Here is a 22,010-nt window from a genome sequence, read left to right as displayed (position 1 = left end):
GTAGGTGTGAGGCTTAAAGAGGTAGTGTCACTTTTATCTTAACATGTAGACACTCACCAAAGCATAATCAAATCTCTGAATTTGAAAAGACGTCATATATTTCCTCTGAGCACAGGTAACTGTTGCTTGGAGAAGCTTTTGGGCAGTTTTGCAAATTTTGGGTACACGTGCATTGCAATTGGTGTGATTGCAGCTTGGGTAGGAATACCCACGTTAGCTTTGATTTAGCTAGTATGCCAAAAATAGCAATGAAGAAGGGTTTCAGAGTAGCAGCCGTGTTAGTCTGTATCCGCAAAAAGAACAGGAGTACTTGTGGCACCTTAGAGACTAACAAATTTCTTTGAGCATGAGGTTTCGTGGGCTACAGCCCACTTCACATGCATCTGATGAAGTGGGCTGTAACCCACGAAAGCTTATGCTCAAATAAATTTGTTAGTCTCTAAGGTGCCACAAGTACTCATGTTCTTAATGAAGAAGGGGAGGCACAGACTTCAGTGCGCACTATACAAGCCTGCCCAGGATCCTCGGTACATATTTGCATTTCTAGACGGTGCTGGGATCCGTCCTGCTGTGTCCTCAATGCTGTTTTTAGCTGTTTGCTAGATTCAAGCTGCCGTGGGTATGCCTATGCAAGCTGCTAGCACACCTTGATTTCAGTGTGGATATGCCTATAGTGTGTGTCACTGCAGATAAACTCATGGAGTTTCAGTATGAAGAATCTCACATGTGTAATCTCACAGAAATGGGAAAATATGTCTTAATCTCAGTGAATTGTAATGATAAATATAAAAAGCAACAGAGAGTCCTGTGGCACCTTTAAGACTAACAGATGTATTGGAGCATAAGCTTTCATGGGTGAATACCCACTTTGTCAGACGCAGTGGGTATTCACCCACGAAAGCTTATGCTCCAATACATCTGTTAGTCTTAAAGGTGCCACAGGACTCTCTGTTTCTCTGTTGCTTTTTACAGATCCAGACTAACACGGCTACCCCTCTGATCAATGATAAATATACTTCTCTGAAGAGGAACTTAATCCAATTGACAGTTAAGCATCATATACTGGCTAGTGGTAGACAGTGCCTTCAAAAAACTTTCACGATTAACATATGGAAGAGAACTGGGTTTGGGTACAGAGAACCCTTTTAAATATTACATTGAGTTATCTTGAATAGCAATATATATACACATTGTACAAATCCCTTAAAACAAACTAAATGTATGAGCAGTTTCATTTGCTGTAGCATACTGATATTACTAATTAAGCTTATGGGTTTAATGGGTAAAGAAATTGGTTTTACATGTTTAATTAAGATGTAATAAGTTTAGGCTGAGATTCCGGGTTGAAAGGGAAAGGTACGTTTTGTATATTCTGCTCATGAAATGTTTAAACTTCCTTAGCAAATGTCCCAGCTCACTGGGCAGATAGCCGAAAACCTTGGAGAAGAGGAGCAGTTAGTTCAAGGCCTGTGTGCGCTTTTGCTGGGCATTTGCATTTATTACAATGACAATTCCCTCGAAAATTGTAGGAAGTACGTATGGTGTAGGACTAACTGAAGACTTTAGGGGAGGTGAAAGTTTGTGTGCAGGCTATCAGCTGTCCCTAAACTAGGAAGAAGTTTCTAAATGAAAGACAACACAACCTATATTATTGATATTCTTACTTTAACAACCCCTCTAGCCCCCTGCTTTTAATTTATTCCTTACAGGAGGGAATACATATGGCTAGAAAATGTGAGATGGTTTCTCCATGCTAATCAGCTGGGAAAAGTCATTGATACAGCCCTTAGACAGTGCAAAGCATCTGAGCCATTCTTACCAAGAAATACAGTTCGTACCTTCTTCATGTCTCCTTTCCCCTGTGGCATGTGAACAGCTGATCGTGGCAGACTAGGAACAATCAGCTTTGCAGTGCCAAGAAAAGTCTGTTTGTTTGACTGGGGAAAAAGGAATGGTTACAGATAATTTCCTGACCAACAAAAGTACCCTTTGGAGGGGAAGTAAAAAGGGTGGTGTTTCACTGTTCTCCGTTTTTTTGTTTTTTGTTTTCCTTCTCTAGGCACAGTCTTGATGTGCCATACTAACTACATCTTTTTCTTTTAGAGAGAAACTAAAACAGCTGATAGAGAAGAGGATTGGCAAGGAGAACTTCATCGAGAAACTAGGTTTCATTAGCAAACATGAACTGTATTCCAGAGCTGCTCAGAAACCTCAGCCTAGTTTTTCTAGCGCAGACCACATGATGTTCGATCACGAATTTACTAAACTGGTAAAGGAATTGGAGGGTGAGATATGTTACACTCTTTTTTTTTTTTTGTACTGTCACTTGCTGTACACTTCAGATTGCCGTGATTGAATTACCGCCCATTCTGAATTTAGATTTTTAAAGGTCGTACGATGAAACCTAAAATTCTCTAAGTGGTATGAAGGATTGTACTGTAATCACGGATATGGGTTACAATACGCCATGGCTTGCAGTTCAGATGTTTTATCTGACTGCTCCTCGTGCAGGGTTAGGTTTTGTACTTAATCAGGCTTCTTCACACTGGTAAGTCAGTTGGCTGTTTGTGCATGTTGTTATTGATCAGACTATTGGTAATGGCAAATTTTTGAACTTGTGCTTATATAGTGCCATAAGGTCTGTACTCGAAGATGATGCACGAGAAGGTGGCAACCAAAAATAAAAATTATAGTATACAAGAATTCGCTTCACAAGCTCTACTTCTGATTACGGTGCATCATTTCTCCAGCTTCCTTATAGATGAAGTGAAAAGGAACTGGATGTGTGCCCCTTCTGTAATGAATAAAGAACTTCTAAAAGATGTGATCATGAATGTTATTTTTTACACTAGAAATAGCCAGGTTGGGGAACCTTAAAAAATGTGAATGGTGAACTTTATGGGTCCTTAATGGAAAAGTGAGGCTGTTGAAACTTTAATGGATAAACTTTTTCCAGTTGTTGATGCAACCTCCTGAAGTCAGCTTCTAAGAACTAGTTTGACATCTAGTCATTTAAATCAGCATGGGTGACTAATAACCTGTTTAAAACCAGATAGATTCTCTCTGGCGCAACACGATTATCTAAGCTGAGGAGGCTGTGAGAATATGAATGCATGAGCTGTGCTCTGAATAACGAATGCACTTTTTTTGACAGGTATCATAACTAAAGCTATTTACAAGTCTAGTGAAGAAGACAAACAGGAAGAGGAGGTGAAGAAGACGTTGGAACAGCATGACAACATTGTGACCCACTATAAAAAAGTCATTAGAGAGCAGGTAAATACAAGCTGTAGCAGACACCTACAGTCACATGTACTGTTGGGGGGAAATCATATTAACTGGCTTTTGGGGATGCTGGAATGGAATTCCAAACCAGATATTACAAAACATGGAAGAGGCTTCCCAGCTCAGATAACTTGGGGAAGTGTCAGGCACCTTAATAATAAGCAGAGCTACCAGCCTTGCCTATAATAAATTTGGAAACTTACCTGCGCAGATAAGCAGTCCACAAGATACAGGCACTGCACATGAAAAATATCTTTTGTAGGTTGAGTAAATATCTTGACTCTAATGCACTGATTTTATTGCTTTGCAACATGTCTCCCCATTGATTCATTTTCCACAAGTAATTAAGCAGAATTCCAATTTTTTTTTCTTTCACAGGATCAGCAGCTTGAAGAGTTAAAGCAGAAAGTTAATACTTTAAAATCTCAGAATGAACAGCTTCAGACAGCAGTTACGCAGCAAATGTCTCAAATCCAGCAGCACAAGGACCAGTATAATCTCCTTAAAGTACAGCTAGGTATACTTCACAAAAACACTGAAATCTATCATTGCTTCATAGCACATGTCCAATTCTCTGTGTAGTCTATGGCAAGCAATCTAAATTCTGCAGAAACCAATCCTTTCCAGTTTCAGCAGCGTGTTGTCCTAAATTCTGCAGCACACTAGAATTCACACAAATGAAAAAACAGAACTTACTTTATTGCATTAAAAAAGAATGCAACTAGAACAGTATTTCTACCAGTATCTAATTTGTTACATTAGATAAAAATATTGACATATGCATTTTTTTATACTGCCTCCAAACTTTCAGTTATTGGTGATGGAATATTTTGTATGGACAACTGATAAGTGCATTAGAAAAAGGGAAACTGGCAGTTTTAGCTGCAGTGGTCTGGGAAGAGGCAGAGCAGTTTGAGAGGTGAGCACTCAGCAGGTTCAGATCCGCCCTGCCATTCACTGACTTCTGACTTCTGTGGTTCTCCTCACTGTACTGTCTGAACATGTCAGACAAAGGTGGAGGAGTCAGCAGCTAGCTGCTTTATCATTCCTGTTGGAGGCTGTTTCAGAAAAAGTACACTAACTCAAGGCTGCTGCTTAATGATCAGCAGTGAAGTGCCACCAGTTTCAGGTGTCCTTAGGTTTCACAGTTGATGTCCCTTTGAAATGAATGGGGTAGTTCATACTTGTCAGAGCTGTCGTTCTAGATGTTTGGAGTTGCAGGAAGAAAACACCATATTGGTTCACATTTGGAAGCCAGCCTTGGCAATCAGAGGCTAGAAACGTTTCTGAGAACACAAAAGGTTGCATTTTGCAGCCAAATTGCCCAACAATGCATGGATTCTGCCGTCACTGCTGTACAAAAGCAAAAAATGGGGCATTGTGTACAGTAAAATCTTACTCATGACTGTAGGGTGACCCAAAGCAGCTAACCCAGTTTAACAAACTAGCAAGATTACTGTACTGCTATATGGATTCTGTCTGCTTGCCATGTCAAGCATAGTAAGATTTACTTGTTCGTTATGAGGTATAAAAGAGTTCTAATGATTTTGTTTATTAAAAAAATTAGTTATAGGCCTCGTTACCACATTCTGGTATTAAATCTTAGCCCATTTTGGGTGACAGTGGGTTATGGGTTAGGGAAATGAGGGTGTTGCAGTGCTACAGCAAACCTTTTCTTATTAGAGACTGGCCTAATGGCTTCAGCAGAATCCTAGAAAGTGGAAATGTGGAAAAATTGGTAAGGATGAGTACAAAAGAATAGTGCAAGCAGGTAGGGACAAAATCAGAGGCTAAGGCACAAAATGAGTTACACCTAGCAAGTAACATAAGTCATTGAGAAGAGGTTCTGTAAATACATTAGGAGCAAGAGAAAGATGAAGGAAAGTGTAGGTCCACTACTTACTGGGAAAGGAGAGCTACTAATGGATGACATCAAGAAGGCTGGGATGTTTAATGCCTATTTTGCTTCAACACAATAGATATTAACAAGGGTGACAGAACTGTATGGGATTGCAAGCACTTTGTAGGACGGGATTAGAATTCAAAGTGATCTTGACAAATTAGATAATTGGTCTGAAAGCAACAAGATGAAATTAAATGAACACAAGTGCAAAGTACTTCACTTAGGGAGGAACAATCAAATGCACAACAAAATGGGGATTAACTGGCTAGGCAGCAGTACTGCAGAAAAGGTTCTGGGGGACGGGGGGGGGGTCACAAATTGAATGAGACAGCAACGAACAAGGCTAATATTATTCTTGGGTGTATTAACAGGAGTGTCACATGTAAGACCCGGGTGGTAATTGTTCCCCTATACTTGGCACTGGTGACACCTCTGCCTAGAGTATTGTGGCATCCAAAACTGGACACACTTTAAGAAGGATGTGGACAAGCAGGAGAGAGTCTAGAGGAGAGCAAGAAAAATTATGAAAGGTCCAGAAAATCTGACCTATGAGGAAAGGATAAACAAATAGGTCATGTTTAGTCTTGGGAAAAGAAGACTGAAGGGGGGACTTGTCAACAGTGTTCATATATGTTGAGGCCTGTTAAGATCACGGTGATTAATTGTCATCCATGTCCACTGAAGGTAGGACAAGTAGTATTCTGCTTAATCTGCAGTGAGGCAGATTTAATTTAGCTATTAGGAAACACTTTCTAACTGTAAAAGTAGTTAAGCTCAGGAATAGGCTTCCAAGGGAGGTGGTGGAATCCCATCTTTGGAGGTTTATAAGAACAGGTTGGACAAATGTCTGTCAGGGATGGACTAGGTATTCTTGGTCCTGCCTCAGCATTTGGGTCTGGACTAGATGACCTCTCGAGGTCCTTCCAGCCCTACATTTCTATGGATACACACTTGTGATTTTAGAGATGTTTCAGGATGAAACATTTCTATCATTGGGTTGCACAATGAAAATTTGCTCCATGAATGACCTAATGTATTCTATACAGATGAAGCTTATAAAATTCATCAATGTGATGTAAGCACCTAAATACCACTGACTTTCAATGGGACCTGGGCTCCTAAGTCACTTAAGAAAAGGTTACCTGCTGTGTACAGTTAGCCCTGAGTATATGATACCAGTGCTCAGGAATCTACATTGGTTGCTGTGGATGCCTACCTTCAGTTTATGGTGTTGGCTTTGGCCTACGAGACTGCAGAGTGGCAGACTCTCAGGCTGGCAGGTCTCAAGCTCTTCCCTGTCATAGTGCTGCAGCTCTGATCAGTGTAGACACTCATGCTAGTTTCCTTGGCAAGGCAGGGTAAGGCAAACACAATAGGCCTGTGCCTCGGGATCCAGCCCCTGTGGTTATGTGAGCACATCAGAGTCTGAAGCGTTAGCCATTAACGTAAGTTTGTAGCAGTAACTGTTGTGAAGAAAAGCTTAAGACTGTGGGCAGAGCGTGGAGCATACAGCCATGTGTGCCTGCGTCTGTCGGCTCTTGAAACAGCAGCCCTGAAAGGTATGAACTGCCCCATGCGTCTTAATGGGACGATAAAGGCCCTGCCTATGCCATCCCAGCAGAGAATCGAGGGCAGTGGGCTTGGGCCACGTGCAGATAAACCCCAGCTACGGGGGTAAGTGGCAGACCTCTTCCCTGATCCCACTGTCGCACCTGAGGAGAGAAGGGAGCTGTGTGCTGCCGCCCTACCACCACCGCTCCAAGTGGGCAAAGGATGAGGCCACGCAAGGCCCATGTCAGTGTTCCAAGGTCCTGCATTGCCATTTTCCTTGGCATATAAGGGAACTGCTCATGGACCCTGTCTGAGCGCCCCTCCCTCCATTGATCCAAAATAGCCCATATCTGTTAACCTTAAGGACAGGCTGCAAATCCCATGTATTTGGGCTGAGGCTCGGGGGTCTGTGTAGGGTTTGGAGGTCTGGATACTCTGGACTTTTCATGCTGGGATGGAGGGATTAGGCAGGCGCTCCAGGTCGTGGGGGGCTACAGTTCTGTGAACAGGCTGATTTTATGTCCGGGGTTGTTTAATTTTATGTTCATATTCTTGATGTGAGTGTTGTTACCTGGCAAGGCATCTTGAGCCTAGGATAACACATTCCTTATGTCTGTCGAAATATAAATAAATTTTAAAATTTGTGTGTTTAGGTCCTAACACAGAGTGAACTGGAATATAGTTTTCTGCATTGGGATGTTTGTGGTGAAATGTAGACCTACACCTACTGTCCTACACTTGGACTCTTCACTCTTTCACTGGTTGACTTAAATGAGCAGAAACAACCACACATGCTTTTTTTTTTTTTTTTTTAAAGGAATGGCGTTTCTGAAGTTCATACACGTGTGTTTGGGGGTAGATTTTTTAACACAGTAGAATATAATCTTTTAATCTTGAATAATTTGTAATTCCGTTTCTTTATGAGGGAAAGCAAATGCCTGTAGAAGATACCTTGTGTGAATGTAGTAAATGTGTAAACAAAAACTGTGCTATTCTTAAGTTTAATACTAATTTTCAAATATCTGGCCATTAGGAAAGGACAATCAGCATCACAGTTCCCACAGCGATATGCTTCAGATGAATGGCATTCAGCCGGAAGAAATCAGCAAATTGCGACAGGAGATAGAAGAATTGAAAAATAAGCATGAAGTGTTACAGGGACAGCTGAGAGAAAAGGATTCTGTGATTGAAAACATGGTAAGAAGTGACTGCTTCGGAAGGGCTTTCAGTTCACAGTTGCAGAGCTACTTAAAAATATTACCTTCGTGAGGCTAGAAATTCTTCGCTACGGCCCTGTCAACACTAGAAAGACAATGGTTTGTTATAACCAGCTAACCACTGATTACAGCCAACATGGCTTGAGTTGTCTGCACAGAGCTTTTCTGCCTCAAACTGTGGGTGAGAGTTTGTGTATCCAAACCTACCACACTGCCAAATGGTTTGTATCCGTGCACTCAAGGGAAAAATCTAGCCAGCTACTCTGTACTAATTCAACAGTGGAGATAATGCCCCAAGGACATACAGGCATTGTGGTACCAACAGAATGTGGGCATCCTTCTGGACAGAGGGCTGGATGGAAGGAGTGGAGGACCCACTAAACTGGTTACACAGATAAGGAGGGCCTAACCATTCTAAGAAAATTATGAACTGGTTACATGGAGACTAGGTTACATGTGGTCTTATATGGAGCAGATCCAGCCGCATAAAATTGGCCATAGTCAGAGCTTGCCACTATTTGTGCTAATGTAGATACCATTCTGGCTACTGGCCAGCATGTGACATGCTGCCCTGGTTGGCACGGCAGTGTTGGCCGTCCTTATGAGATCAGGGAGACAGCAGGGATTCGGATTCTCGAAAGTCTCAAAAGAAACCAAACCCCTCCCCTCCAGCCCAGTGAGAGTTGTGCCCCAGTTCTGAAGGAGGAGGAAGACAAACCTGGTGATAATCCCATTAGTACAAATGCTATTGTGGATCCAGAGAGACAATCCACCTCTAATTCCATCAGCTAGTGCAGAGAATTAACAGTCTCTCGAGTTGTACTGGAAACCTCCCACCCAGCCTGACAGTGGCAAGATCACCCTTCCAGTATTGATAGGTTTATTCCAGCCAAACTCACCTGGATAAATCCCTCCTCTGGTCCTTCCAGGTAATCTCCAGGTATCAGGAATATATTCAAGAATGAAACTTAAGCAGGAGGGCTCCAGTTTAGTATCCAATATCAAATTGGTCCTTTGACCCACCTGATACCAGAAACTCTTGAGCTAATGTACTTCCCGTGGTGCTACATTTCCAACAGCGGTCAGCATTGATAAGGCCCGTTACCATTAGCCTATGTGGGGACCAATATATTCCAAAAAGTGTCTTTTGGTGAATAAGCTGTAGTCTCAGGTCTATAGTTGTTTTTTAACACTAGATTGTAATACTCTGTATCTCAAAATAGCACCCTGGGATCCCCGTGTTCACCATTGTGATATGATTGTGATGCGTGGTATGATACACACCCACCCTTATATGATATGATATGGGCACAGCGGTCCCACAGTTCCAGGTTGTACCCCGGGACTCCTTATCACAGATCTAATTGTATTCCACTGGGTTGGAGGTAGTTGTATATCCAAATTTCTATTCTAAGCAACTCTCAAATTATCAATCTTTGGCAGTTTTGGGGGGCCAGAAAATGGTAAAAGGCTACCACTGGCCAAGTAATTATTTTGGAGGAAACTTCCTCGATTTAAAGGTTCTGGAGCTCCCAGTGCCTTTGGGCCAGATGCATTTGTAAGTAAATTCTTTTAACTGGAGATATTTCCATGCTCCGGAGCCGGGCAAGCAAAATTCTTGCTGAAAATCTACAAATGGTTTAAATTTATCAGTGTCCATGAGATGCGACACGGGCATACTTCCTCTGTCCATACAATCCCTCCACATCAAGGTTTTGCCGCTGGTTTTAAGGATACGAATTCTCCATAGGACAGCCCCTGCACAGAAGAATGGATGGAAGCAGAACTTTCTAGCCAAGGTTGACCAAGCTTGCCTCACAGCCGTTATTGGGGGAGCTCTGGAGCCATCAAATCTACACTAATTTGATCCTACAATTCCTGAAAGGGGGAGGTGGTTTACCAGTTCTCATTCAATCTGAATCCAAGATAGGGTCTGTACAGGGCCTAATAGCCACAAAGGTGCCTGGTTTAACAAAAAGGAAATATGATCATTTCCACGTTGGGAAAACGGAATTGTCCCAGAAATAGGGGGAGCTGTAATTTCTTCGGGGCCAGTCTAGGTTTCTTACTTGTGCCCCAAAGGAACGTTCTGAAAATATTATTGAATTTCTTAAAATAAGTTTGAGGACTAGAACTAGAGAGACCCCTCAGGACATACAAAATTCTGGGAAGGACGTTCATTTTCTGCGTATTAATTTTACCCCACAAACTGAGGGTTAACAAACTCCATCTCCACAATTTGTTAGCCCTTTGGGCAATAATTGGTTCTATATTTATCTTAGGAATGTCTAAATATTTCATTTAAGAAGATTGCCATTAAAAATCCCAGTCTGATAAAAGACCTTTGTGGGAATATTTGTTAATGTCTAAGATTTCTGATTTACCCCCAACTAATTGTATGTCCTGAGAGGAGTCCAAAATTAATAATAGTGGATAGAAGGTTAGGAATGCTGACCTTGGGCTTAGCTACAAACACAAGAGCATCATCCGCGTAGAGGATACTTTTGTGCTCTGTTTGGCCCACCTTGATACCATGAATATGCTGATTTGCTCGGATAGCGATGGCTAAAGGTTCTAGAGATAAATCAAACAGAAGAGGAGAAAGGGGCAGCCCTGCCGCATACCTGTGGGTAATGGAAAAGGGACAGAAACAATACCATTGGTAACTACCTGGAAGCTGGATTAGTGTATAAAAGCTTAATGCACGCCATACATTGTTTATCAAATAAAAATTTTGCTAACATCTGAAAAAGATAGTCCCAGGCTATGTGGTCAAAGGCCCTTTCGGCATCTAAAGAAATGACAGCAAAGGGTTCTTTAGAATCTCTCAAAGAGAATCTCTCAAAGCGGAAATAATATCCATTAGTTGACGCAAATTATCTGAGCCATAAAGAACACTTATCTGATTTGTTTGTGTAATAAATTCACAATGTGTGTGAGAACTTTTTTCCAGTCGCACAGCAAGAGCTTTAGCTAAAATCTTAGCACCACAATTGATTAAAGAAATTGGCCTGTAATTACTACTTAGTCCAAGGTCTTTCCCAGGTTTAGGAATAACTGAAAGCACATCTTCTCCTAGAGTAGGTGGGAGAGTCTGCTTTTTCTTGGCCTCATTGAACATATTCAGTAAGCTAGGTGTTAAAGTTTCAGAGAGCTTTTTGTAAAATTCATTTGAGAACTTGTCTGTGCCAGGAGTCTGAGACCAGGTTTGAACGATATGAAGGAGGGAGACGCTAAGGTGTACAAGACATTTAAAGAAAATGTATTTTAAAGATTTCAGATTATCCCAGAGACCAATGGAATAAAGTACAGAAACCTCAGAATGTTTGATAATATTATGTTGAACCTGTACATAAAATGTCGTTTCTGAGAAAATGGATAACGGGGTGAGGGTTGAAGGTGATTATGGAAAACGGTTTGATCTGACAGCCCAGGAGCAATGGTTAGGGGTATTACAGATGAGGTAAAGGCAGCATGTGACTAAAAAAAAAAAAATCCACAGTTTTAGAGGCTGCAGAAACTGCTAATCTGTTGAATCAACGGACCATGGGAGGGTGCAAATCCCAGGGGAAGGGAAATTCCCGTCTCACCCAGGTTAACCGGGTAGAGGGGATTGGAAATAAACCTAACCGCAACTTTGAATTAAAAAGGAAAAAAGCCAAGGGAGCCTAGGGCTTAAAACCCTTTCTGAAAAGGAAAGGCCAGTGATCTGCCATCGCTGTGGATGGGGCTCCCGGCCATATAGAACTAAATTGGCCCAAATGGGCGGTAAATGAATGCCACTGTCGTTGCTCCAGAGGCAGTGGTGGAGCAGGAGGACATCCTATGGAATGATACAGGGCTGGGTTTGAGGAGGGGAGTGAAGAATGTATTATAAATGCCGTGTGACTCCATGTTAAGGCTGATTTAGAGCCTGTGAAGTTCACCCATGATAACTGGTTGGTGAGATCGAAGTATAGAACACACGACCAATTTAGGGTTTGTGCCTGGCTTCCTAACAGTCTGCCCTGAGGTTAGTACTCGTGTTCTTGAGTCACTGTAGGCAGCCACACACTAGTCCCCAAGTATGATGCTCAGGGTAGCAGAGTGGTATTTCTAGTAGTCGTGATCCACCTTCCTGAGAGGACACTGTTTGCCCAAGTCCATGAGTGGGCATGTGCAGAGACCACTCAAAGAACTAATGCATGTCACTTGGTGGTAACCACATTTGAGATGCACATTGCACGCCCTGCCCACTCTCTCCTCCGAGTACCAGTCATCCAGCTGGGCTTTGGGGAGGAGGCCGCGGAAGGAAAGGAGGAGATTGGTATGCTTTCACGCTGTGTGTGGATCAGTGAGGGGCAGAGGGCCTTATGATGGGTACTGCTTACTAGAGGTTTTCGCAGATGCACGCTGTGCTGTCACTGTATCCACCGTGGGTGTGAAAGTGTGAGATCTGTCTCAAAGAATTCCTCTAGATACAGGTGAGGAACCCTTTTAGCCATGAGATAACACTTAGTAAATCTAGTTTCATGGTTGCTTTTTCTCGTGTTGCAGAAGTCTTTGCAGTCAGAAACAGGAACAACTGGGCAATCCTCACAGATAACTGCTGGATTGGAGCATGCTAATGAACTACATAGGGTGAGTTCTTGATGCTTTGACAGTCCAAACTTCCTTTGTTTGTAACTTGGGAGTAATTGTGTGCGGTCATCCATTGGGCAAAGCTGTCTGTTATGGCTAGTAGTAGCAGAGGATGGGGAGATGGTTGTAGGCCAAGTTTCCATTGACTGGTAAGATTGGTTCCGAAGTGTGTGACTTTATGAGCTGCTCTTAGTAATCCTGGAGCATCGAGACCATAAATCCTGAAAAGAATCAGAATAACTTTTGTGTTGAGGTGAATTAAGGCACTGGAGAAACTTGCACAGAAATTCTGAAGAGGCCTGACTGCCTATTTGCAGTTGCATAACAGAAAACATCACTTAAATCCTGATATGCATTATAAATATATAGTGTTCTGAGCCCTTTCCACCGGGGAAAAGAGCACCTATATTAGGAAATGACCGAACGAAGAAATCTGCGATGTCTAAAAGTATCCCACTATTAATTTTATCCCGATTAGAAAGCACATTAATAGGTACAGGACTCGGATTGAGAAATGCTTTATCTAAGGTGACTTGCATTGGAAGGTTTCTGCAACGTAAATTAAGATGCCTATAGAATAGCCAGCGGCCAGGAGAGTTATGAAGATGTGATCTGATAAGCATAAAAAAAATTGACCAGTCTCCAATAGATGACTAAGAAGTTTTGCACTCCATACAAACATTTGGCTACTTAAAAATTCCATGAGGTTATTACTGGTGCTGGGGTGGTACTCTTGAGGACTCTGTCAGCGTGCCTAGACAAGTGGTATTGGTGGATAAATATGCCTCTCACAAGGGGTGCTGGAACAATTTGCATAGTGGGGGTGCTGAGAGCCATTGAACCAAACTGTGCATATGATGGAAACCACTTCAAGCCAGGGGGTGCGGCAGCTCCCCTAGTTCCACCACCTATGCTTCTCACTCCTCACATAACCAGCTTGAAATAACGTGATACATAATTTGTAGCTTTTTCTTCCAAAGAGAAATTGAACTTTTGTCCTTACTTAACCGTCACTATTCAAAGCAGCTGAATTCTGTTGGGTGTTTTTGACACAGGAACTAGAAGCCTTGAGGATCCAAATACAGTCACAGTCTTTGGACATCTCTAAACTTCAGTCTGAGAAACAGGAGCTGCTACAACAAATGGTAATTCAGTAGGACTCTTGCAGCCTTTCCTGATCCTGGCCCTATTGATTAAACTGTAGCAAAATGTTTTTCACTCTTTGTCGTCATTCATAACAATACAGGGCCTGTTCAGAACCAAGCCCTACTGCTGGGGAAAAGCACAGGTACTGTCGGAGAAGAACTGTGCTTCCACAGTACTAAGCTGAACTATTTTAAAGCTTTAATATTGAGTTTTAGGACAATATAGCACCACCTTAATCAAGCCTAAAGCATCAGTAAAGCAGATAGAGCAGGATAGCGTAATGATGAACTGCCCACTCCTGGGGCACAGGTAGACTGTTTCTGGCATCACATCCATACTGGTCTGATCTGGTGTAAATCCTCAGTTGTCAAACCCCCTTTGTTAAACACACTTCCTTTATTTCTTGTCTCTTAACATCACATAGGTGCAGATTATTAAATATCTATCAACATTCTGTTCTAAATATGTGTGTCACACAGTAACCCAAAATCCTTTTAAACTGATAGATTTTTACTTCTCTTGCTAAAACTCTTAATTGGTACCTCCTTATCTGTCTGTTTTTAGCCATCACTATCCTCCTCCTTACTCAGTCCAGCTGTCTTTTCCTTGCTTTCCTGTATTCCCTTCTTTCTGACAACAGCTGTCTCACTCTTACGTATCTGCTTCTTGTGGCCTTGGAGTTAGGGGTTGGCTAGTTCTGCTCAGTCAATATCCATCCTCCCTAGTCGGTTTTCCTAGGGAGGTTTGCATGTGGCTGGTAAATCACACATTTGTCGGGTTTGCTTTGCCCTGTTATCTACACAGTCCAAGAATCCACTGTAGATAAGACACAAACCAACTTTCTGATTTTTTACAACCTTTGAAAGCTGTGTCAACAAGACACATGCAGAAAGCAGAAAAGTTCCCTTTTACATGTTCTTAAGACTGTTGATTATACACACACGCAAATACACACACACACTTCTCTAACATTATTTAATATACATTTATCTGACACAATTCATTATATATTTCTTTACACTACCTTGATGTAACTCCATGAACTTCAGTGAAATGCTGAGTCCGTATTTTCCTCTCATTTCAGTCAATATACTGATGAGATAAATAACAGTCAGTTATCAGTTGATACCTAATAAGAGCTGGAGGAATATGCTTTCACAGAACCAGTGCATGTGTTACACCATTGCACACTTGTATCATTTAAGAAGCCAGGGGAAAGTGCTGTAATATTTTAAACTCATACTGTACATAACGAGGTCAGAAAAAGTGTCATCAGTGTGTTTATTCCTGAATCTGTTGCCTGCACCATACGACACTTAAGTGTGGTTTAATGGATGTAATCTTGTTACACAATTGAGTGGGCAATAATTATTTAAAATGTGTAATAAAAGTGGACATGTAATTATGAATGAGATTTAAAAAGACTAGCAGGCACAACAGTGTAATACTTACATTTAACGGGCAATTCGTTGGCTTTGGAAAAAGTAATTACATTGGCTTGGTCATCATATAGGGCTTCACCAGCAAATCTTCTACATGTGAAACTGCCAAAACTCCAGGAGAGTTGGGAGGTTTTACAGATTGGGGCCACTGTGCCCACTTTGCCTGCCCTGCTATTGTATTAACCATGTAGTTACTTAGAACTTTAAGAGATGAATTTTAGACCCTGAGTTTAGAGATCACACTGATATACAAGAATCTATCATTGTCTGTAGTTTCATGGCAAAGCTTATACAGTTACTGTAAGGGAAGCATTAACCAGACAATTTACAACTAAAGGAACTGCATCATATGATATCCAGTACCTGGGCACAACATAGGTGTCCACTTAAACGGCTTTCTTATGCTTCTGCAGTAATCGGGTCTGGAGGTGGCTTGTGATAGTTGGCTTCCTCAAGGAAGAATCTGCTTTCAGGCAGTTCTTCGCCTTACTAGTGTCTGTTACTTCTGCCATTGTAAGGAGTAATAGAAGAGTCATTTATGGGAGTAACCAAACTGGGGCTTATTTAAATTTGTTGGGAGAGAAGCTGGATGTTTGGGAATTTTAAACAGTCTCCTCAGCAACCAAAATCCCAGCTGCTCTCGTTCATCTCACTCAACATTTGTTCATTCTGCGCAGTGGTGACCGTGGCAGTGTGCTGCCCATTACAGCTCTCCCTGTACACAACTGACCTGACAGCATCAGCACCGTACAGGAGTTTTAAGAACATAAGAACGGCCATACTGGGTCAGAGCAATGGTCCGTCTAGCCCAGTATCCTGTCTTCCAACAGTGGCCAATGCCAGATGCCCCAGAGGGAATTAACAGAACAGGGAATCATTGAGTGATTAGGTGTTGTTATCCTTTGTTTCCCCCAGTAACAGCTTTTCTTTTCTCTCCTCCCAAGAGAGCCAAACATATGGGAAAAGCTCAGAGCTGAAAAACTCCTGTCAGCAATGCCTGCTCTTCCTAGCGCCCTGGCTAGCGCCTGGTGCCAGAAACAAAATGGCTGCCTGGCCTGTCTGCTCTGTGGGATGTGCTTATGGAATGCCAACCAGCCTGCATCTCAGAAGCCCTTATCATGGCTGTACAGAAACCTGTTGCTGTTTTAAGTGCTATCATATGCAAGTTCCCATTTGTGAGCTGTCCATCTGTCTGACAGTGTATAGAGCCCCTCAGAGCATGGATCTGTCTTTGATTTTGTCTGAGCACACACAGTTCCGGCACGTTGGCTATATGGTGGGAAGAAGTCTGCAATTGGATGAGTGAAAATTACATTGACCACTGTGTGTATGATTGAAACACTAACTGTTCCTGGTATTGAATATCTATTCCACAGAATACAGCTTCAGTTCCTGCTCTGGGCGACAGCGCTGCTGTAATAGCAGCAAAGAACAGTGAATTGGAGGGCAGATTGTTGCAAGAGATAAAAGAATTGAAGGTTGGTCATTGGTGAAACACAAAACCTGAAATAACTGCATACACAGTTTTCAGTTATGGTCACAATTTCGTGAAGTGCTTCAGTATTAAAAGTGACCTGCAAGGGTGGGGAAGGCTTTTGGGGGTGCTTCGAGTTTTTGGGAATTGACTTTCTTTTACTATATCAAAAAATCTTAAGCTTTTTCCTGTTGAGTTTTCATATCAGAAATCCGGCTCTTGTCTGCCCTGACAGATTTGGTCTGGAGAGCTTGAGAAGTGATCTCAAGAGTCAAAATGAAAGTTAAATAATTGAGAATAGGAAAGGCATTTTTAGTTGATGTTAAATACATGTTAAGAAAACGGGAGTTTTAAACTTCAGTGACGGGCGGAGAGCAAGCCTTTATTGAAGATTTAACGCTCTTGGGCCGCTAATGTTTGAGCACTAACCTTGTCTGCTTAAAATGTTTCTTCTGAGGCAATCAGAAAAATTGGGGTAGATGGGGCTTGGTGCTCCTGAACTTTCTAGAATAAAATGGTGCGTGCGTGCGTACCTTTAAACATCATAAAGCAAAACCCAACTTGAAAGTGTCGTCCAGGTCACCTGTAAGCTGTGTTAAACGGCCGGGGTTGTAGTTGTAATAGCAGTCCTGCCTGGATTGCCTTGGAGATTGCAGCCAGGACTTGAGTGTGACTCATAAACGCTAGATGCACCTTTGAGCCCTTTCTCTAGTCTCCAGAGTTCACCACCCCCACTCCCCAGGTATGAAGCCTCGTGTCTTTACCTCGTTGGGGTGGAATCTTTGCAATTCTCCCGCTCAGACTGGGTACTGGGCCATGGCACGTTGTGTACCAACCGTGATTAACGCGGCTGGTCCAACTTGGTTCAGCTTCCTGCAGTTCTTCCCTTTGGGAGTTGTGACCAGTGGTGAGTTCGGTGACCCAAGCAGCCTTCTTAAAACACAGTATTATTTAATCTCCACTCTCTGGATCTGAAAACATGGGCTCCTGCTGCTTTAGCTAAAGGACCAGCTCTTAGCTTGAAGGCAGTAGCAGATTCATAAACCTCTACACATGACCTGACCGCTAACAAGGGACAGACACCGCAAGTGTGGGGGTTGTAGAATTGAAGCTCCAGGCAAGTAGAGGCAGGAATGTTGAGCTGCCGTGAATGGTCGCTTGAGTGACTTGAATGAACTGACTGTGTGGGATGTTAGTGACTTTCCTATTTTTGTGACTGTTGCCAGAGTGAAGTTAAAGCGCTTTCTGAGGAAAAAGCATTGTTAAAGCAGCATCTGGACTCAAGCAACAGTACAGCTGCTGTCTTGCAAGATGAGAAGAGCAAACTCCAACAAGATGTGGCAGAATCTAAAAAAGAACAGGACGACCTCCTGGTACTTCTCGCGGATCAGGATCAGAAAATACTTGCACTAAAGAACAAGCTCAAGGAACTTGGGCAACCGGTAAGAGAAGTGTTCAGTGAAGTAAGTTCCAACATCCAGGGCTCGGAGTGAGCTGTTACCAAGTGCCCAATAGCTACTCCCTTTGCCTACAGTCGCTCCCAGTGTCTACATTGTATAGGCCAGTGGTTGTGGAAGCAGACAGAAGAGTTGGCTGAACTTAGACTTATCCCCTATTTGCCATAAGTAAAGCAGGTGCACAGCTTAGGGATGCAGTTAGATCGTGGGCCAAACTGGGTATCAACTGGGCCAAAAGTAGGTGTTTTTGCCCTCCATATGCACCTGGTACAATGAGCATGTGACCATCTCTCCATGCAGGGACCTTGCCACAACCCTGCCTGCCTGTTTCACCTTGAGGTTTGCTGGCTGTATTGCATTCTCCATAGAGCTACCACCCTGGGACCATTCAAAAGCTACAACTCAGGCTTGGTCTACACTTAACCCCCAAGTCGAAGTAAGGTACGCAAATTCAGCTACGTGAATAACGTAGCTGAATTCGACATACCTTACTTCGAATTTACCGCGGTCCACACGCGGCAGGCAGGCTCCCCCGTCGACTTCGCGGTACTCCTCTCGCCGAGCTGGAGTACCGCAGTCGACGGGGATCACTTCCTGGTTCGATTTATCGCGTCCACACCAGACGCGATAAATCGAACTCGGAACTTCGATCCGCAGCCGTCGAACTACCGGGTAAGTGTAGACTAGCCCTCAGAAAGCTGCAGCCTGCTTATTAAGTGGAGTAGAAGTGCCCTGCATTTGGCACTGGCTTCCAGTGATCTTACATGTGGAATTTAATGAGTTGGTTTTAACATACGTAGCCCAGTGGCTTCGGACCTGATTGCTTGTCACGTTGCCACAGTTATAAACAGGGACACTCTCAGCTTTGAAACTCGCACTCTCCTTGGTCCTCCAGAGCCTGGATTTTGTTACCCATCTGGAGACATTGCAAGGCCCATCTTTTTGTCTTCTCCTCACAAGCATGTTCTATAACGGGTCGGTAACGATTTTTACTGGCATGCTTCTGCCAGCCGGGGTCCCGGCCACCGGCCCCGCTCAGCCCGCTGCCTGCCTGGGTGAACGGAATCCTAGGCTGGCGGCGGGCTGAGCAGGGCCAACGGCCAGGACCCCAGCTGGCAGGAGCCGGCGGCCAGAACTCCAGACCGTCAGCTGGCTCAGCCGCTCAGCCCGCCACCAGTCTGGGGTTCCGGCCCCGCTCAGCCAGCTGCCGGTGTAGGGTTCTGGCCGCTGGCCCCCTGCCTGCTGGAGTCCCGGCTGCCAGCCCCGCTCAGCCCGCTGCCGGCCAGGGGTTCCATCTATTCAGGCCGGCAGCGGGCTGAGCGGGGCCGGCAGCCGGGACCCCGGCTGGCAGGGGGCCGGCAGACGGAACCCCGGGCTGGCAGACGGAACCCCAGACCGGCAGCGGGATGAGCCGCTCAGCCCGCTGCGGGTCTGGGGTTCCGTCCGGCGGCCCCCCGCTAGCCGGGGTCCCTGCCGCTGTCCCCACTCAGCCCACTGCCAGTCTGGCGTTCTGTCGGGGGGTCCCTGTAAATGTAAAATTTATTACTGGCACCCGAAACCTTAAATTACTGAAGACTTGGCACGCCACTTCTCAAAGGTTCCCTGCTCTTTAAGAACCATAATCAGGGAGGCTCATGGACAGGAATAACCGCTAGTAGCTTTCAGCATGTTGCCATCGCATGCTTGCTAGAAAATAGGTCCAGATAGCTCTTATGTGCAGAAACCTGTCCGGGTTAAAAGTTGTCTTTCAAACCCACACCTGGCTATTCTGTCCTTCGTCTGCGAGTGGGTACGTCCCAGTGATACATGCGATACCACCGGATGGTAATCCACCAAGTGCACATGCTAGATTGGTCCCTTTCAGGGTGCATGGCTTCTAATAAACCCCACCGTAATTTACAACTGGGCTTGTACATCGGATCACATGTAACTGTCACTCTGCTGCTTAGGTGGTTGGCCAGGTGACTTGTGGTTAGATTTCCTATTTGAATACAAGTATTTCATGTGTGTCTCTAAATCCTATCGCTCTCCTAGGACTAGCCTTTCGGTAGCACATAATACCCCTCTTGGCCATGCTACACCAGTTTGCAATGTCCTAACTCAAGTCGGTTTTGAAAGAAATGTGTGGAAACGTTTCTGTTCAATATTTCTACCAACTTTGGGCCAAGTTTAAATAGAGAGGATCCATTCAACATTCTGTGGAAAGTTTGTGGGTCATCGAGTTACGAAAGAGGTCGTCACATGTAGTGGCTTCATTCAGAGGGTTTTGAAGTACTGCACAGACATTAAGTCTCAGCAATCAGTATGGTAGGTGGTCTCATTTTACTGGTGGGGAAACTGAGGCACGGAGGAAGGACTTACCCCAGGGCACAGAAAATAAGTGACAACTCTGGGAAGTTCTGTGTCCAGATCCCCGGCTTTCACTCCAGACAACAGTTTTCCTCTTCCCAGGACGGAGTCAAATAAAACCTGCTGATCTCTGGAGTTGACGTCTTAGCTTTGATGTCGGGAGCAGTGTGGTGATCCATGATGGTTGGTGCCTAGAAGTTGAAATACTGATATAAATGCAATTTGTATGGTAATTTTAGGTTTGCTTTAGGCTTGTTTTTCATTACTTTGCAGTTTGTTTGATCTCTGGCTCACACTTCTCTCAAATATTGCTTCTCTCAAAAGAAATCCCTGATTTTTATTTCAGGTGGAAGATGAGGATGATATTGAATCTGGAGACCAAGCTGATGAAGATGAAGAAGAGGATGGGGAAGAGGAAGACTAATAGTGCTTTAGTGTCACCATGAGAAAATTAGAGGTTGCATTGTAATACAAAATTAAACTAATGCTGTTGACCTACAAAGTAAAACATCCACTTACGGAAGCAAATGGGGAAATAATGTTCTGGTTTTCTGAAGTGAAGTGTTTGGAAACCATCATAGGTGAAACAAAAATCACTGTTAAGTTAAACAAAAGTATCCCAACTTCTAACCGTTTAGAAGCCGCTTTAGACACTGTTTAAAGCATGAGGGTGACAATGCTACTGCCTTAGTTCATTGTCGTTTACAGAAGTTCTGTGCATTTGTCTATCATTTTAATGTTTCTTTGGAACTCTAAGGTGATTAAATACATATGTATTTGGTTTAACATCTGTTGAATGGAATCATTGCTTCTACATTCAGCATGGAGCTAATCAGAACTCATAGGTTCCTTTAAAATAAGTGGCTATGTTGGAGGGGGGAGGGGGAGCGGGTGAGTTGGGGATTGTACACACCCAGTAGCTTCCGGTTCAAGTGTACTAAAACAAATGGAACTGAACAGTGTTGTGTGCCTTGACGCCTGAAATGGCTACACCGCAGTCTGTACCTCAGCGAAGAAACCCAAGGAAACTGCACCATTATGCTAACAATGAGGAGGGAATTGCATAGAAACTATGGTAGCATTTCTAAGCTGAACTTCTCAATATTTTTAAAAAAACAAACAACCACCACTCATCCGAAAGATTAAATGTGCTACCAGATCATCATAAATGATTCCGTTGTATTCTTGAGTAAAGAAATGAAAATACAACTGATTTATGTAATTTATTGGCTCTTATGCAGAGTAGATAAGAGAATAGATTTTAAAAGAGCAAAATTAATACACAATGCATAAATTTCATGTTTTGGTAATAAAAATAGATATGTCCATTTAGTATTCATTCACTTCATTCTCTTGTCTTGTTTTTAATTGTGGATTTTACTGCTCATTTGAAGCAGAGTGGCTTAAAAACACCAGTCTGGCTGGATAGATTAAAAGGGTGCTCTCCAAGGTACTGGTTTCAGAGCTCATCAAGCTAACTTGAGGATGGTGAAGGTTCAGTTTTTTGAGCTGTTTAGCAGTTTGTAAGAATGAAGTTTCTCTTGGATTCTCCCAAGATGCTTTCAT

The 22,010-nt window shown here is 43.2% G+C and overlaps 1 protein-coding gene across 3 annotated transcripts in view; it reads left to right on the top strand.

Moving 5' to 3' along the window:
* The window catches only part of USO1 (USO1 vesicle transport factor), a 67,705-nt gene extending 45,918 nt beyond the window's left edge, over positions 1 to 21,787 (top strand). For 2 of the 3 annotated variants that reach the window (XM_065404944.1, XM_065404945.1), the window contains 10 exons: positions 1,414 to 1,532; positions 2,104 to 2,285; positions 3,155 to 3,276; positions 3,664 to 3,802; positions 7,773 to 7,936; positions 12,493 to 12,576; positions 13,632 to 13,721; positions 16,541 to 16,642; positions 17,865 to 18,080; positions 20,791 to 21,787. In XM_065404944.1, the coding sequence (XP_065261016.1) occupies positions 1,414 to 1,532; positions 2,104 to 2,285; positions 3,155 to 3,276; positions 3,664 to 3,802; positions 7,773 to 7,936; positions 12,493 to 12,576; positions 13,632 to 13,721; positions 16,541 to 16,642; positions 17,865 to 18,080; positions 20,791 to 20,868 (1,296 nt within the window). In that variant the 3' untranslated portion in view covers positions 20,869 to 21,787. Of the gene's footprint in view, positions 1 to 1,413; positions 1,533 to 2,103; positions 2,286 to 3,154; positions 3,277 to 3,663; positions 3,803 to 7,772; positions 7,978 to 10,016; positions 10,043 to 12,492; positions 12,577 to 13,602; positions 13,722 to 16,540; positions 16,643 to 17,864; positions 18,081 to 20,790 lie in introns of all 3 variants that reach the window. The other variant, XM_065404946.1, reaches the window with a different exon arrangement.
* The last annotated feature ends 223 nt before the right edge of the window (positions 21,788 to 22,010 follow it).

The sequence above is a fragment of the Emys orbicularis genome, chromosome 5 (genome assembly GCF_028017835.1).
Source record: "Emys orbicularis isolate rEmyOrb1 chromosome 5, rEmyOrb1.hap1, whole genome shotgun sequence".
Classification (NCBI taxonomy): Eukaryota; Metazoa; Chordata; order Testudines; family Emydidae; genus Emys; species Emys orbicularis.
This window is presented reverse-complemented; position numbering and strand designations above follow the sequence as displayed.